Here is a 16064-nt window from a genome sequence, read left to right as displayed (position 1 = left end):
GACCACCCAACAACCCTCCTTACCTGACCCAACTACACCCCCAACTACCCCTCCCGACATGACCCGACTGCATCCCCGCGACCACCCAACTAGCCCCCATTCATCTGACTGCTTCTCCTGATCACCTGACTACCCTCCCATCCGGACCGGGTTACCCACCTGAACTGACTACCCATCCTGACCACCCAACTACCCTTCTGACCACCCGACCACCCTCCCAACCCAACACAGCTATCCCCCCGACCCATTCAGCCACCTGCTCCCCTATCCACCTACCCACTTATCCACTTACACGTCAACCTCCTTACCTGCCTACCCACTCACTAATTCATCCAGTTACCCATTCATCCACTCATCCATTCAGTAACATCCAGACTGGACATTTAAACTTACATATGGCAACTGGTGCCATAAAATAGGGCGTGTCCTGTCTTCCCCCGAATCTACACTGCTCTGACGAAGTTTCCCCGTGGATGCTGTGCTGTGCATTTCTGTGAAAGCCAGGATTGGAAGATCCCAGCAGAAATGTATAGCAGCGTCGAGTCGGGAGAATTTTCGATCACAATGGCAATCCAACGATCAATGCTGCTGCTCGGAAGACCCAGGCACTGTGTTTATCCCTCTACCAAACAATCACCGACACTATATCACTCCAACCTGCACTAGCTGGAGAATCAATTTCTACATTAAATTGGATGTGGGCCAAATAGTTGCTTCCTTAGCCAACTAAGTTGCAGATCCTGAACCAGCAGATCCACCCCATTTCACACGCTCACTGAATAGACTTGCTAAGTTGTATCTTTAGTGTCAGACTGTAACATGATTACTGTAGAACAGAAGAACACTGGTCATCAAGGTTTTTCATTTCCATGCAAATGTGTTAACTATGTTAATTCTTTGTCTTTTCAGCATTATTCGATGGCTAACATAAATACATCAGAGGAAATATCAGTCACCATACAACAGATCAAGGAGGGCCCAAAAGCCAAACTACGAGAGCTCTGTAAACAATATGGGCTCCCAGTTTCAGGAACAAGGGTATACTTTCAAAGAGTTCTGTGCCAAAGGCTTGGCATTGATCCAAAATCTGTCATTATTCAAAAACCCACTTCACGCTCAAACAGTCATGGAGACTGTTGCAGTGTTGCTGGATGCCGGAGTCGTCGGGGCAAAGACACACATATTCGGTGGTTCACGGTCATCAGAAAAAAAGGAAGTCACACTGCAGCCATAACAAAAGCAATCCAGCTTACAAGAGAAGGTTGGACACCAACAATGTATTCTCGGATCTGTGGCCAACATTTCACTTGTGGGCAGCTGTCTTTTGAGCCAAGTTCTCCTGACTACATTCCGCATTTACACATGGACCCTATTGCTAAAGCAGCAACACCGCATTCCACCTTATGGCCCAAAGACAGTTCAGAACAGGCCATGGACTTGACTAACAAGAGCAACATCAAAACCTCTTCCGCTCATGTTGCAGGTCCATCTAATCTAGATTTTACAAACCAATATCCAAGTATGAATTCTTCAGTTAGGGCGTTGCTTCAATCAACTCCTGAGGATCCTCATCTGTCTGAAACACAGGAAGCAGAAACCAAGGTAATGTGAAGCTGTTAAGATATATTGGTAGAGGTTATTACAGCTGTTCTGAATGAGGACGGGATCACACAATAAAACTGTGTGAAATTTGATGCTAAATTCTTAAGCTCACAGTGTGTATTAGAATGGTTATTGTCACAGAAAGTGTTCTCTTGATGATGAGATTTGGACACATTGTGGGTGATTTTAACATACCAAGATGATAGTGGATTGAGGTTTTGGGGATGTTAAACATTCAAAAATCTGGAAACCGACCCCATCCCACTCAGTTCCAGTTTTAAATGAAATGGAGTGGTGGGGGAGGTGATTAACCTGCTCCCAGGATGCAGGTTCATCACTAAAATTATTTTAATGAGGCTATGTGCCTCCAATTCAACAAGTGTATTAGTTTTGGTACCTGCAGGCTGGGTTTTCTGCGGTTATGAATTAACCATCAGCTGAAGAGAGGCAAGAAGGGCAGGATCCATTAGCTGAGTGACTTTCCAGCTTTGTTTGTCAGCCAGGAGGAACATGAATGCTTCCTTCCAGTCCACCAAGCTTATCTGTTTATCCCCTCTCTGTGATTGGACCGGTCCTACGCCTCCCACCCTACCATAGTGATTGGACTAATCCTTTCCATGATCAAGCTGATCGTCCACCCCTGTGCTTGCACTGACAATCAGACCTGCAATTGGACTCTCCCCGACAATTGGGCACTTCTCCTATTCCTCCCCACCTCCCCCACCCCTGCCCAGTGATTGGGCTTCCAATGTCCAATCTGCAATCCCTTCTCTGATCTGCAACTCCTTCCCCAACATCCTCCAGTGGCTGACCACCCCCTCACCGATGGCCCACCACCATGTATCTGGCAACCCTTCCCCAACCATGGACGACCCCATCCCCCGTGTTCAAGATCCTGCACCCCTCCACTTGCAATCATACCTCATTTACCTCTGCTCTGCTCCCTCTCAATCCGGCTGGCTATAGACAGGAAACCCATCCAAAAAGTTTAAGGGATGTCCTGCCATTATATTCAGCAAGATCACTGGGAAACCTGTACTTCCAGAGTTCTTAACTGCCAAATCTATCCCTCTCCCACCACCCTTCCCATGTTAGTTGTTATGACAGAGTTTAGAGATCTGTACTATCACAGTCACACAATAAGGCCTTGAAACTGACATTGGCAGAAAACTGTACCTTTGCATCTCTCACTTCAATGGAGGAAAAACCAAAACCAATGCTAAGCTTTACAAATTCGGTTGACTGCGCTGTTTGCTGATCAGGGCAGCTACCATTGGCTTCAATAATTTTAGGCTAAAATGGGGAGAAGGAAAGAGGAACATCAGCCTAACTTCTAACACAAGTTCTAACTTGTGAAACTGTATTGCTTCAAAAGAACAGAGATAGTGAACTTTGTGTGTTGTGGAATTGTGATTGGGCTTGTGTCTGCAACTTCAAACTTCCCCTTCATTCTTTGCTTCCTCCTCCACCAATTTTAAGGTGACTTTCACCACTTCCAGATTTACTTTATCTCCTTTCCCAATCTTTTTAAACTTGTTGATGTCTTGCATTCTCCTACACTTGGCCCATTACCTTGCTGTCTCAACATTATTTTAAAAAACGCACATGGAAAATATTTGATAGAGTTACATCATTAAAGAATAAAATCAACTACTGGGAGCTTCCCGGTAGAAGAAAGGAACAGTACGTAACCTTTTTGGGGAAGCCTAAAGGCTTAGTTAAAGTGATGAGTTGTAAGTAGGCTTTCAAAGACTGGAAGTGGACCACAAAGTGGGAGAGTTTTAGAGAAGAAGTTGCAAAGAATAATGCTGATGACTGAAGGCGCTGTCACCAATGATGAAAAGGGGAGAAGAGAGATGTACACAACACTAGTATCAGAAAACCAGAGAGACCAGTCTGGCCACAGCAGTTTGCACAGGTAGGGTGGGGTGCAACTGTGGAGGAATATTTAGATGCACGTCAAGGATTTTAAGGACAATGTGCTGGAAAAAGGGAGGCAAGTGTAAGTCAGCGTAGATGGAAGTGATGGGGAAGTAACATTTCAGGTGGATTCATATGGAAGCACCCATGTTATGGATAAATTTGACTTTATGGAGGGTGAGTGTCAGGATCCAGGCAAGGAAATTGTTAGATGTGGCAGGAATAAAATCATGAATAAAGATTCAGGGGCAGAGACAAGCAAATTGTAAAGGTGGAAGTAAGTGATCCTGGGGCTGGATTGGAAATGGGGGTTGAATCTTAGCTCTGAGTTGAACTAGATGCAGTGTCAGTGCCAAGGAAGTGGAGTTTTTGGCAATGACAGGAAACAATGGCTTCAGTGTTTAACTGAAAGAAATTTGGCTTCTCCACAATTTAATATCATACGGGCAGATTGACAGAGGTGGGTATGGGATTAAGGGAATTGGTGGAGAGATACAGCTGAGTGCTACTGGCATGCATAAAAAAGCTGACCCTGGGTTATGATGAACAGTTTTCCGAGAGATAGTCCGTAGGTAATAGAGAGAAATAGGAAGTTGTCATTGCCTGGAAAATATTCCAGCATGAGTTGCAGCCTATAAAAGGGGGAAAGATAGATAACATAAAATAAGACCATAAGACATAGGAGCAGAAATTAGGCCATTTGGCCCATCGAGTCTGCTCCACCATTCAATCATGGCTGATAAGTTTCTCAACCCCATTCTCCCGCCTTCTGCCCGTAACCTTTGATCCCCTTACCAATCAAGAACCTATCTATCTCGGTCTTAAATACACTCAATGACCTGGCCTCCACAGCCTTCTGTGGCAATGAATTCCATAGATTCACCACTCTCTGGCTAGAGAAGTTTCTCCTCATCTCTGTTCTAAAAGGTTTTCCCTTTACTCTGAGGCTGTGCCCTCGGGTCCTAGACTCTCCTACTAATGGAAACATCTTCCCCACGTCCGCTCTATCCAGGCCTTTCAGTATTCTGTAAGTTTCAATCAGATCTCCTCTCATCCTTCTAAACTAAAGATTACATAGGATATACAGCAGAGAAACAGGCCATTCAGCCCAACCAGTCCACATTGGCGTTTATGCTCTACTCAAGCCTCCTCCTACCTTGCGTCATCTAAAGTTATCATTGTAATCCTCTAATCTCTTCTCCCTTAAGTGCTTGTCTAGTTTCCCCTTAAATGCATCAATGCTATTCACTTGAACCACTCTTTGTGGTAATGCATTTTACAATCTCACCACTGTTTGGATAAACAAGTTTCTTCTAAATTCCCTATTGGATTTCTTGGTGAGCATCTTTTATTGATTGCCTCTAGTTATGCCCTTCCTCACAAGTGCAAACATTCTCTGTGTATCCACTCTCTTAAAACCCACCCCTCAACCTTCTTTTTTCTAGAGAAAAGAGAGCCAGTCTGTGAATCCTTTCCTGATTTGTATACCCACACATTTCTGGTATCATCCTTGTAAATCTCTGCACCCTTTCCAGTGCCTCTAATTCCTTTTTGTGACACAGCGACCAGCACTGCATGAGTACTTGTAGTGTGGCAAAGTAAGGTTTGATACAGGTTTAGCAAAACTTCCCTACTCTTCAATTCTATTTCTCTAGAAATAAAACCTAGTACTTAGTTTGCCTTTTTTATGGCCCTGCAAACCTGTGGCACAACTTTTAGTGATTGGTATATTTGTACTCCGAGGTCCCTTTGTTCCTCTACCCCACCTAAACTCGTGCCTTCCAAGTAATAAGTGACCCCCCCCCCCATTCTTCCTAACAAAATGTACGACCCCACATTTATCTGTGTTGAACTTCATTTGCCAATTATTTGCCCCCCAAATTAAAGCTGTTCAAGACTTATGCTCGTAGCAACAGGATTGAAGGTCACCAAGCTTGTTTAGAAAAATGCCTTTGTGCATTGCTGCCTTTGGTGTATTGTGGCTTACCATAGTCATGTGATCATTGAAGTCATCTAAGGTAAAACAAAGGTTTTGGGCAGAAGCCATTTTATCTACCGCATGGAACATGGTGTCAGAAGTGGGATTCAATGTCTCTGCTTCAGTCAGAGACCAGAATATCCAAAGGACCTCAATAAAGCTTTGAAGAGATCTTACTACACCATGCCACCCATTGAAGAAATTTTGCTGCAAAGGCAAAGATCCTCACCATCCTAGATGCGAAAGATGGAAACTGGCAAGTGAAGTTGGATGAAAGCAATAGTTTTCTAACTATGCTTTGGATGCCATTTGGGAGGTATAAATGGTTGCGCATGTCGTTTGGCAGAAAGGACTTAACCTGATTCTGATAAGGTGCGAACTGTAGGAGAGATGCAGCAACCAACAGATGTGAAGGTGGTGCAATGATTTGTTGGATTTATGAACTACCTAGCAAAGTTCTTGCCTAATTTTTCATCTGTGAGAACATCTATGCAAACTTACTGCAAAGGATGTTCATTGGTATTGGGGCACAGAGCAAGAAGCAACTTTCAGTCTCAGAAAAACTAGTGATGACAACACCAGTACTGTGATATCAATGATGAAGCCACCATGCAATATAATGTCAGAGAAACAGGACTTGGAGCAACCCTCATGCACCGAGGACAACCTGTTATGTTTGCATCCAGAGCGTTAATGCAAACTGAATGATGCTACGCATGGATTAAGAAAGACTGCCTGGCTGTTGTCTTTGCATGTGAGCATTTTAATCAGTACCTGTTTTGGAAAGAAAAAGTGATGGTAGGAGTATGACCACAAGCCACTTCAAAGCATCGGTTCTCAAACCACTCCCATCTGCTTTGAGGCACCTGCAAAGGATGTTACTTTGTTTGCAGAGATAAGAAATATCATTTGGAAGTGAAGTACAAGCAAGGGAAGCAGATGTATATTGCTGACATGGTATTGAGAGCCACATTCTCTTTGAAAGAAGTTGATGACGTTAGTACAGAATGTGAAATCCAGATTCAATGAGAAGCAACAGCACAACATCTTCTGAAAGTCATCAACCCTGTAGAGACATTGGGCGGAATCATCCCAGATTTGCACTAAGTTTGGAGCAGTCGGGAAAAAGAATGTTTTACCTGCCAGTCGCAATGGCGGCTTTTCACGCCCTATCAGCCCAATCCCGTCTCATTAATCATGCATTCCTGGGAAACATGCCGTTTTGATGGTGGGTGGGCTCTCATTTGCCCGCCATGCCCTCACCTCTCTGCTTCCTCGTGCCGAGTGCTGTATTTAAAGTGCAGCTGTGTGCACACCTCTCAGTGCTTCCAGCCTAGGACTGATGCACAGAAGACATGGCCCTAAATGGCAAGAAGACTGCAGCCCCCTGATTCAGTGACGCATCCCTTGAATGTCTTTTGGATGTCCTGAGGCCCGCTGCGATGTCCTCTACCCCTGCTCTGGCTGCAGGAGGTCCAGCATTCTCACCGCTCCAGCTTGGTAGGTGATGGCAGTGGTGATCAGTGCCAATGCTGCACAGAAGTGGTTGGCCATCCAATACAGAAAGAGGGTGAATGATCTTATCCATGCTGCCAGGGTAAGGCAACCATCTCATCACTCTAAACTCACACACTCAAGCCCATCACACATTCACTGGCATCAGACTCATTGCCGGCTCAAGGGACATCACCACTCACTCTCTCACACACACCCTCACATCTCCATCTGCTCTCATCTCCTCTGGAGACTGGCTCCCCAGCCCTCACCATCTGGAGGCCACTTGCACAGATCAACACGTGCCCCCACATACACCCTGGGATATCCCCCCTTCCCCAGTACAGCCCTCACCCTGCAGCCTCTTCCCTTGCCTGAGGCCACTTCTCCCCCTTCCCCAAGCAAACCCTAGCCCTGCAGCCATTGAAAAGCTGGTCTTATGGCTGGTCTGGTAGGTAGAGACCTGCCCATGAGCACCCCCTAAAAGTGATGTGGTGCTGTTTGCCAAGCCTGGCGCTGATGACCATGAGTGCTGCCCGAAGCAAGGTAGGCAAACAAACCTAGAAGTCCTGAGCGAAGTGCAGCTCGCCAGGAGCACATGGCTTATGTTCAGTTGTGAACACCTCAATGTGCCTGGATGATCCAGCATGAGGAGATGATTCTCGCCATATTGTCCGCTCACACCACCAAACACGCCCACCGACGCCAAACACGCCTGCTGCCAACAGGCACGGAAAATTCCACCATTGAATCTGACAGACGAGCGACTTGCTCGAATCAAGCGAACTACACAACGAGATGCAACTCTCCAAGTGCTACAGGAAGTTGTGATGAAAGGATGACCTGAAACTATCAAGGAGAGCGCTGTTGCTATTAAAGTATTGGGCATACATAGGTGACTTGATTGCCCGAGACGAGAAGAGAGATTCTGAAGCACATCTATGCAAGCCACCAAGGAACTGAGTCTAGCCTGAGCAAGGCAAGTGAAGTGCTTTACAGGCCAAACATGAGCATTGAGATTAAGGACCACGTCTGCCAGCGCAATGCTTGTCATGATAATCAAGCTAAGCAAGTTAAGGAGCCACTCTTGACTCATGGCATCCCAAATAGACCATGGATGAACCTTGGAGTAGACCTTTTCACTCTCTTTGGAGCTGACTATCTCATCACCGTCGACTACTGTTCAAATTACTGGGAATTAGACAAGTTGACATAAATGACTACCAGTGAGATCATAGAATGCCTGACAGCCCACTTCAGTTGGCATGGCATTCCCCACATTGTGATGAGTTACAATGACCCTCAATTCATGAGTGAAGAATTCAGTCACTTAACGAATATTGGAAAATTCAGCATTACACATCATCCCCACATTACCAACAGACAAATGGAAAGGCTGAGGTAGTGGTGAAAATTGCCAAAAGGGATCATCAAAAAATTGAGTAGATCCAGCACAGATGTGTCCAAGCCGTTCTTAGAGTGGAGAAACACACCTACTGAAGGCATGGAAAGCAGTTTAGTTCAGCAACTATTGTGATACTGCACCCAAACCACTCTTCCAATAGCTAAAAAATTACTGAAACCATAAGTAGTAACAGGAGTGAGTGACAAAATCATAGTGAAATGACAGAATGCCAAATTTCATTTTGATAAAGGTCCAAATCATTGCCAGAGTTGAGAGTTGGAGAGCCGGTCGGAGTTGAAACATGCAACACACTCAACCAAAGTCAGCCCACTTTGCAACTTGGAATCTGTGTAAAGCAGTTGTCACCTCGATTGTACATGCTTAAAATGAACAACATGATATATTGTCACAGTCGCAGACACATATGTGCAACTGGAGAAGTTCCTTCTTCACAGTGGACAGCTGATGAGGGAGAGTTGATTTTGCCAACTGAACACAGAATGGAATGACCATCAGTCCCAGAGATCAACTGCTCCCCAACAAATACTATGAATCAGCAGTAACACTTGCCACGGCAACAACATTCCTGAGAGAGGCAACATCACCCCAGGAACCAGCAGACACCAGATAAACAATCAACAACAACCCACATGCAAACCATTACAAAGATCTGAATACTTTAAAGATTATTTGCCTTCCTAATTGTTTGCTGCACCTGCATGCTAGCTTTTAGTGACTCATGAACAAGGACACCCAGGTCCCTTTAGACATCAACACTTCTCAACCTCTCACCATTTAAGAAATACTCTGCCTTTCTGTTTTCTCTGCCAAAGTGGATAACTCCCGAATTATTCATATTATATTCCATCTGCCATGTTCTTGCCCATTCACTGTCCAAATCCCCTTGAAGCCTTCTTGCATCCTCCTCACAACTCACTTGTGTCATCAGCAAATTTGGAAACATTACTTTTGGTCCCCACGTCCAAATACTTTATATATACTGTGAACAGCTGTGGCCCAAGCACTGATCTGTGTGGTACCCAACTAGTAAGAGCCTGCTATCCTGAGAACGACCCATTTATTCCTACTCTCTGTTTTCTGTCTGTTAAACAATTCTCAATCCATGGCAGTGTATTACCCCAATCCCAAATACTCTAATATTGTTTCCTAACCTCCTGTGTGGACCTTATCAAAAGCCTTCTGAAAATCCAAATACATCACATCCACTGGTTCTCCTTTATCTATGCAACAGGCAACATCCTCAAGAAATACCAACAAGTTTGTCAAACATGATTTTCCTTTCATAAACCCATGTTGACTCTGCCCAATCATAACATTATGTTCTAAGTGTCCAGTTATCACATCCTTTATAATGGATTCTAACATTTCCCCTACTACTGACATCAAACTACCAGGTCTGTACTTCTCAATTTTCTCTTTCCCTTCTTTCTTTAATAGTGGGTTACATTTGCTACTTTCCCGTCTGCAGGAACCTTTCCAGAATTTTGAAAGATAACCAATGTATCCACTATCTCTATATTCACCTCTTTCAACACTCTGGGATGTAACTCATCTGGTCCAGGGGATTTATCAGCCTTCAACCTCATTAATTTTTCGAGTACTACTTCTTTTATTAATACTAATTTCTTTCAGTTCCTCCTTTTCATTAGTGCCTTGGTTCACCAGTATTTCTGGAAGATTTTCTGTATCTTCCTCCGTGAAGACAGACACAAAGTAATTGTTTAGTTTCTCCGCCATTTCTGTATTCTCCATTATAAATTCTCCTGTCTCCGCCTGTAACGGACCCCCAATTGTCCTTGCTAATCTTTTCCTTTTCACATACCTAAAGAAGCTTTTGTTTTACAGTCTGCCTTTATATTACTCGCTAGCTTGCATTCTCTTTTCCCTTTCTTTATCAGTTTCTTGTCATCCTTTGCTGGATTCTAAATTGCTCCCCACCCTCAGGCTTACTTTTACTGGTAAATTTAAAACAACTTCCTTTGATTTAATGTAATCTTTAACCTCTTTTATTAACCACGGTTGATTTATCTTTCCTGTTGAGTTTTAGAGGGGTGTAAATTTGTTGTAGACCATGAAATATTTTTTTTCAAACTAGCCGTTGCCTGTCTACCATCAAGTCTTTTAATATATTTTCCCAATCCGCACTAGCCAGCTTGCCCCTCAGACCTTCATAATTTCCTTTGTTCAGATTTAGGACCCTAGTTTCAGAATGAACTATATCACTTTCAAGCTTAATGTAAAACTCTATCATATTATGTTCACTATTTCCTAATGGCCCCTTTATGGCAAGGTCATTAATCAGCCCTTTCTCATTAGATAATACTAAATCTAAAATAACCTGATCCCTACTTGATTCCTCAATGTACTGCTCCAGAAACCCATCTCGTACACACTCCAGGAAGTCATACTCCACAGCATTAGGGCTAATTAGGTTTACCCAGTCTATATGTAAATTGAAGTCGCCCATTATTACTGTATTACCTATGTTACATGCAGCTCTAATTTCCTGACTTATCCTGTACACAACATTATCAGTACAGTTTGATGGCCTGTAGACAACTCCCATCAATGTTTGCTGCCCTTTGCTGTTTCTTAGCTCCACCCAAACAGATTCTACATCTTGACCCTTCGATCCAAGATCTTCTTTTGCTAATGTACTGATCTTGTCTCTTATTAACAGTACTACCTCACCTCCTTTTCCCCATCATCTATCCTTCCTAAATGATGAATATCCCTGAATATTCAGTTCCCAGCCCTGGTCACCCTGTAACCACATCTCTGTCAGGGCAATTAAATCATACCCATTTACCTCCATTTGTACCTTCAAATCATCTGCCTTGTTGCGATAGCTACGTGCCTTCAGATATAGTGCCCTTAACTTTGCCTTTTCAACATTATTCTGCATTCTGACCCTATTTGATGCTTGCCTTTGTTTCATCTGCTTTCTAATTTCACTTGCTACTTTAACATGCTAGTGGAGTGGTGGAGGGAGTGGATGTTTAAGGTGGTGGATGGGCTGCCAATCAAACAGACTGCTTTTCCCTGGATTGTATTCAACAAAACAAAATCCAGCAATAGCAGCATTAATTCACAACTTAAGTTTTTGGCGAAACTTGTGTCTGGATTTTATAGTAAATAGAATGCCCGAGTGTAAGTGCTAATCTGCTATGTGATCATTTGTTGCTACGACTAGAACAGAAGTCGTTTACACTGATGGCTCTGGTTAGTTTTGCAGATGGGATCCTGAAATTGTGCTGCTCTTCAGGTTAACTAAGTTTTTATTGACTCGTAGAACTATTTACAAATATACAGTAAAGGGTACAAGCTAGTAGCTGTCCGCATGCTTGCTAGTACACATAGCTCTTGATCACTGTCATTCCCTGTCACTCTGTCTTTCTCACTCTGCATTGTTCTCTCTGCCTCAGTCTATATCATACCTTTATGTTGATCTCTGCCATTCTCTATTTCTCTGTCCCTATAATTTCTCGAACTCAGCCTCCTTGATTCTCTGGAGATGATTTTAACTCAATCTGCCCAGCAAAAACAGGGTAGGTAAGTAGTTAAAATCCCCAGGGCTCCAGAAAATCTTATCTTCCAATTTTGCCCCTTTCAATAATCACATGGATTCCCACAGGATGCCTCAGTGGCCAATCCCGGAGATTTATTGGTGGGTGGCCATGGGCTGTGTGAATTTGCATTGCTTCCCACCCTAAAAAGAGTGAGTGGCTTTTGAGATGAAATCAAAACTTGCCTGCTGACTACTGGCTCCAGTTAAAATTGAGACCTGTTTCTGACCATCATTCACTATCCTTGTCATTTTCTGTCTTTGCTTCTCGTTTCCCCCGTTGAAAATTTCTGGATCCAGAACTGCAAAAATTGCACTTTTATATTTTTTGCACATCATACAAAAGGCGGAATACTGGATATAGCTGTAACTTACTTAGTGACAACTTCATGATGGGAGAAAGTGGCGTAGTCGTAATGTCACTGGACTAGTAATAATCCAGTGGCCCAGGCTAATGCTCTGGGGACATGGATTCAAATCCCACCATAGCAGCTGAATTTCAATTCAATTAATAAATCTGGAATATAAAGCTAGTCTCAATAATGGTGACAACTATCATTGATTGTTGTAAAATTCATCTCAGTCATTAATGTCATTTAGGGAAGGAAATTCGCCATCCCTACATGTGACTCCAGACCCACAGCAATGTGGTTGACTCTGAAAGGGCCTAGCAAGCCACTCAGACCAAAGGCACTTATGGATGGGCAACAATTGCTGCCCTTGACACCCACATCTCATCAAAGGAAAAAAAATGAGCCACTTATCATCCATTGCTATTGCACATCATAAGTGAAGTAATTGGATTTCAATTTTCACCAGAAAAACACGGAATTGTCCCAAATAATCCCAAAACACCAATAAAAACCCTGGAACCCTCTGATTAAAAAGTAATATAAGTTTATTCAGTTATCATTTTCGCCCCTTACTTCAGGCTGTTTTACAGTGGTGCATTGTTTTCAAGCTGTCATCTTTTTTGATGCTGTTTGTCTTTTTTTATTTTTATGGGTTGGTGCATGTGGATCATTAATTTTATTAAAGATAAAGTCAAGGGTTGAGGGATTGCCTCGTTTTCAGTAGAAAATTTTCCCCTTCTCCAAAACTTTCATTCTCATTGATCCGTCCAGTATTAGTTTAACTTCTGTTCTGTAGTTAAAAATCCTTTGGACACCCTTCAGTGCTTATTTAACTGATTAATAACTGTTCCTCAATGACCAGGTACTTTCACAATATCAGTGAGCACTTGACAAATCATCTTCTATTTTGGGACAAAGAGAAGAAAATATTGATTCAAAGTATGCATTCTAAAACATAAAGCCTTAAAGTTTGAATAATAAGTCATGCCTAAACATTTTAGTGATTGGTAAAATATAATTATAGTGAAGAGAGAAACTGTTATTACACATAAACTTCAAACAAGCATGAGATAGTTGGCTATTTGCCTTATAAGCTTTGTGAGATATGGATTTGAGTTTCCTCGATCACACTTACGAGGAGATTATGGGGTAACTAATGCCTGATTTTACGTCAATCTTGCTGACAGCAACTTATGCTGAAATTTCCTGTGAATCTCATTGGCATACACCAAACATAAAATTGGTGTAAACAAGCAGATATCAGGTAAGTAATCAGGGCCCAAGGAAAGCACAGAACTTATGCCAAATTCCTTTTCAGGTATGAAAATTAAAGTTTGAAGCCATTAAACCATCTTTTAAGCATGTTAGGCACAGCATGTTTAAGAAAATACAATTGTGATAGTATCAAAGATAAAAAAAAACCCAAGCAGTTCCCAGGGAGGAGAAATAAGAGAAAGAAACGCCAGAGAAAATGTCCTGACATCAGAAACATGCCTTTGAGCTGAGCCTAAAATTATGGGTGCAAATTTGAACCCATTCAGAGCTGGTTTAAACTCAGGAAAACTGCGTTCTCTCATCTCTAACATGTGGTGGAACTATGTTAATGAGCAGTACAGGTTTTGCAGAATTGATGCAAAAGATCAAGGAAGCTCAGTCATGGTGTAAAATCCAGTGTAAGTCACATAAAGTGCTAATTTTTGCAAGCTGTTGCACTGAAAATCATCATTTTAGCTCTAATTATGCCATTGCTAAGCTGAATAACATAGGAAACTCAGGGCCAGATACAAGTTTATTTTCTCTACAAGACATTTCTCCTTTGCTTCCACTGTGCTGAGTCAACCTTTGAGAGGTAGATAACATGTTATGATTTCTTTCCATGTGTTGAGGTTGAGGATTCATCAGTTTGTGGCACTAATCTGCCTTGTCACCAACCTTTTAATCTTGTTTTTTTTTGTGTTCTGCATCTTTCTTGCCTAAAATGAAAAGCTCATTTAAAATATAAAACATTCCCGAGTTGTGACAGATTGGTTTGTTGCCATGACAAAACAAACTATTGCATCAAATGACAAATGAAAAATGAGCATGTTACTGTAAATCAGTTTGAGTTTATTTTAACAGTTTGGAACTTTCCCATTAGCTGAATGTACTGTGCTCAGTGTTGTGCTTAGCCTCACAGATAAGGAAGGGCCCATGCCTTGGGGCTATACTCCTCCAGGGCAATCTGTTCCCATTGCCTTCTCAACATATATCCAAAGGGCCTCCTTCCCCTTGAGGGTGCAGGGCATCTCTCCTTCTTTCCACCTCCACCATCAAGACCTCCAGTGCAGTGTGTGAAAACCTATTTGTTCAAACTCTTGCATGGTTTTCTTTCATTCGTTTTTGGGATGTGGACATCGTTGTCCATCACTATTTGCCCTGGAGAAAGTACTGGTGAACCGCCTTCTTGGACCCCTGCAGTCCATGTGATCCAGGTACTCCCGTAGCGCTGTTAAGGAGGGAGTTCCAGGATTTTGACCAGCGACAGTGAAGGAACAGCGATATAGTTTCAATGTGTGTTGAGCTTCTTTAGTGTTGTTGGAGCTGTACTCACCCAAGCAAGTGCAGAGTATTCCATCACACTCCTAACTTGTGCCTTCACTCTTTCCCTGGTCAAATTCACTTGTAGAATGACTCCCAGCACTGCCTCTTTAAAAGGTGCAGGCTTGTTAAGTAGTGCAGGCTAGCTTGAGGGCATGCATGAGTAATGATAATAGGCCATGTGCTGATTTTGCAGTCCATTGTACAGTACGGGGAATGCTGGCTGCAGACAAATCATTATAATGAACAGGCAGTGTGAAGCTGAAGTGTGCCTGCATTTCAATCAATGAACAGAGATTAATCGCGCATTGGAATCTCTGCATCCATTTTCGGTGCTAACTAATTTAATCTGCAGAATTCCTACCCAAAGACTCCTTACAGTTCTTACTTCTTTGTGACTGTTTTCTTTGCTTTCTGCAGGCACATTAGTGCTACTTAATTTTGCACTGTTTTTCTTTTGTGTATATTCTTAAGTACTCAGCACGACTGTTTTGTCAGGATTCTAGGTCTCTGCGGAGGGTGGTGACAAGATAGTCATTCGGAACAGGACTCCTGGATAATCTATTTTCTGCCCCTTGCCCAAGGGCTCTGAAGCCAATTCTAAGACCCCTACTAACTGAGGTCAGGCAACAAATTGAGAATCAGATGTGCAACTGTCTGGTTTATTAGACTCAGCCACATGTTTCCTTTTACTGACTGCCATTAGGGTGGATTATTGCTCTGCAATAATCCACCTTTCCTCCTCGAGCGAACCAACTCATTTTTCCCTCACGCTTCATCTTGATTTGAACATAGTATTCCATTACATCTTCCTACTCCACGGTGCAATGGCAATCCCCATATTTAGCATGTGGAAGAAGAAAAGGATGTGTTTTCTAAAGTACCACAGCATTTGATGAAGTACTACAGAATAGATGTGTTAGCCAAATTGAAGCCAATGGGATTAAAGGGGGAATGACTACATGAGTACAAAATTGGCTAAGGGACAGGAAGCAGAAGGTAGTGGTGAATGTTGATTTTGCTGATTTTTGAATGATGGGCCGATATCCATTGGAGTTTAGAAGAGTGAGAGGTGATTTTATTGAAACATAAGATCCTGAGGGGACTTGACAGGGTGGATGCTGAGAGGATGTTTCCCCTTGTGGGAGA

The 16064-nt window shown here is 42.8% G+C and overlaps 1 protein-coding gene across 1 annotated transcript in view; it reads left to right on the top strand.

The window, feature by feature from the left end:
• LOC144695903 (uncharacterized) overlaps positions 1-16064 on the top strand; it is a 45456-nt gene that overhangs the window by 10616 nt on the left and 18776 nt on the right. Inside the window, exon 2 of the mRNA XM_078566990.1 lies at positions 910-1602. Within this exon, the coding sequence (XP_078423116.1) occupies positions 919-1602 (684 nt within the window). The 5' untranslated portion in view covers positions 910-918. The remainder of the gene's footprint in view (positions 1-909; positions 1603-16064) is intronic.

Source organism: Cetorhinus maximus, chromosome 21 (assembly GCF_964194155.1).
Source record: "Cetorhinus maximus chromosome 21, sCetMax3.hap1.1, whole genome shotgun sequence".
In the NCBI taxonomy this organism is placed as follows: Eukaryota; Metazoa; Chordata; class Chondrichthyes; order Lamniformes; family Cetorhinidae; genus Cetorhinus; species Cetorhinus maximus.
Note: the sequence above shows the minus strand (reverse complement) of the source record. Positions and strands in the feature narration are given on the sequence as shown.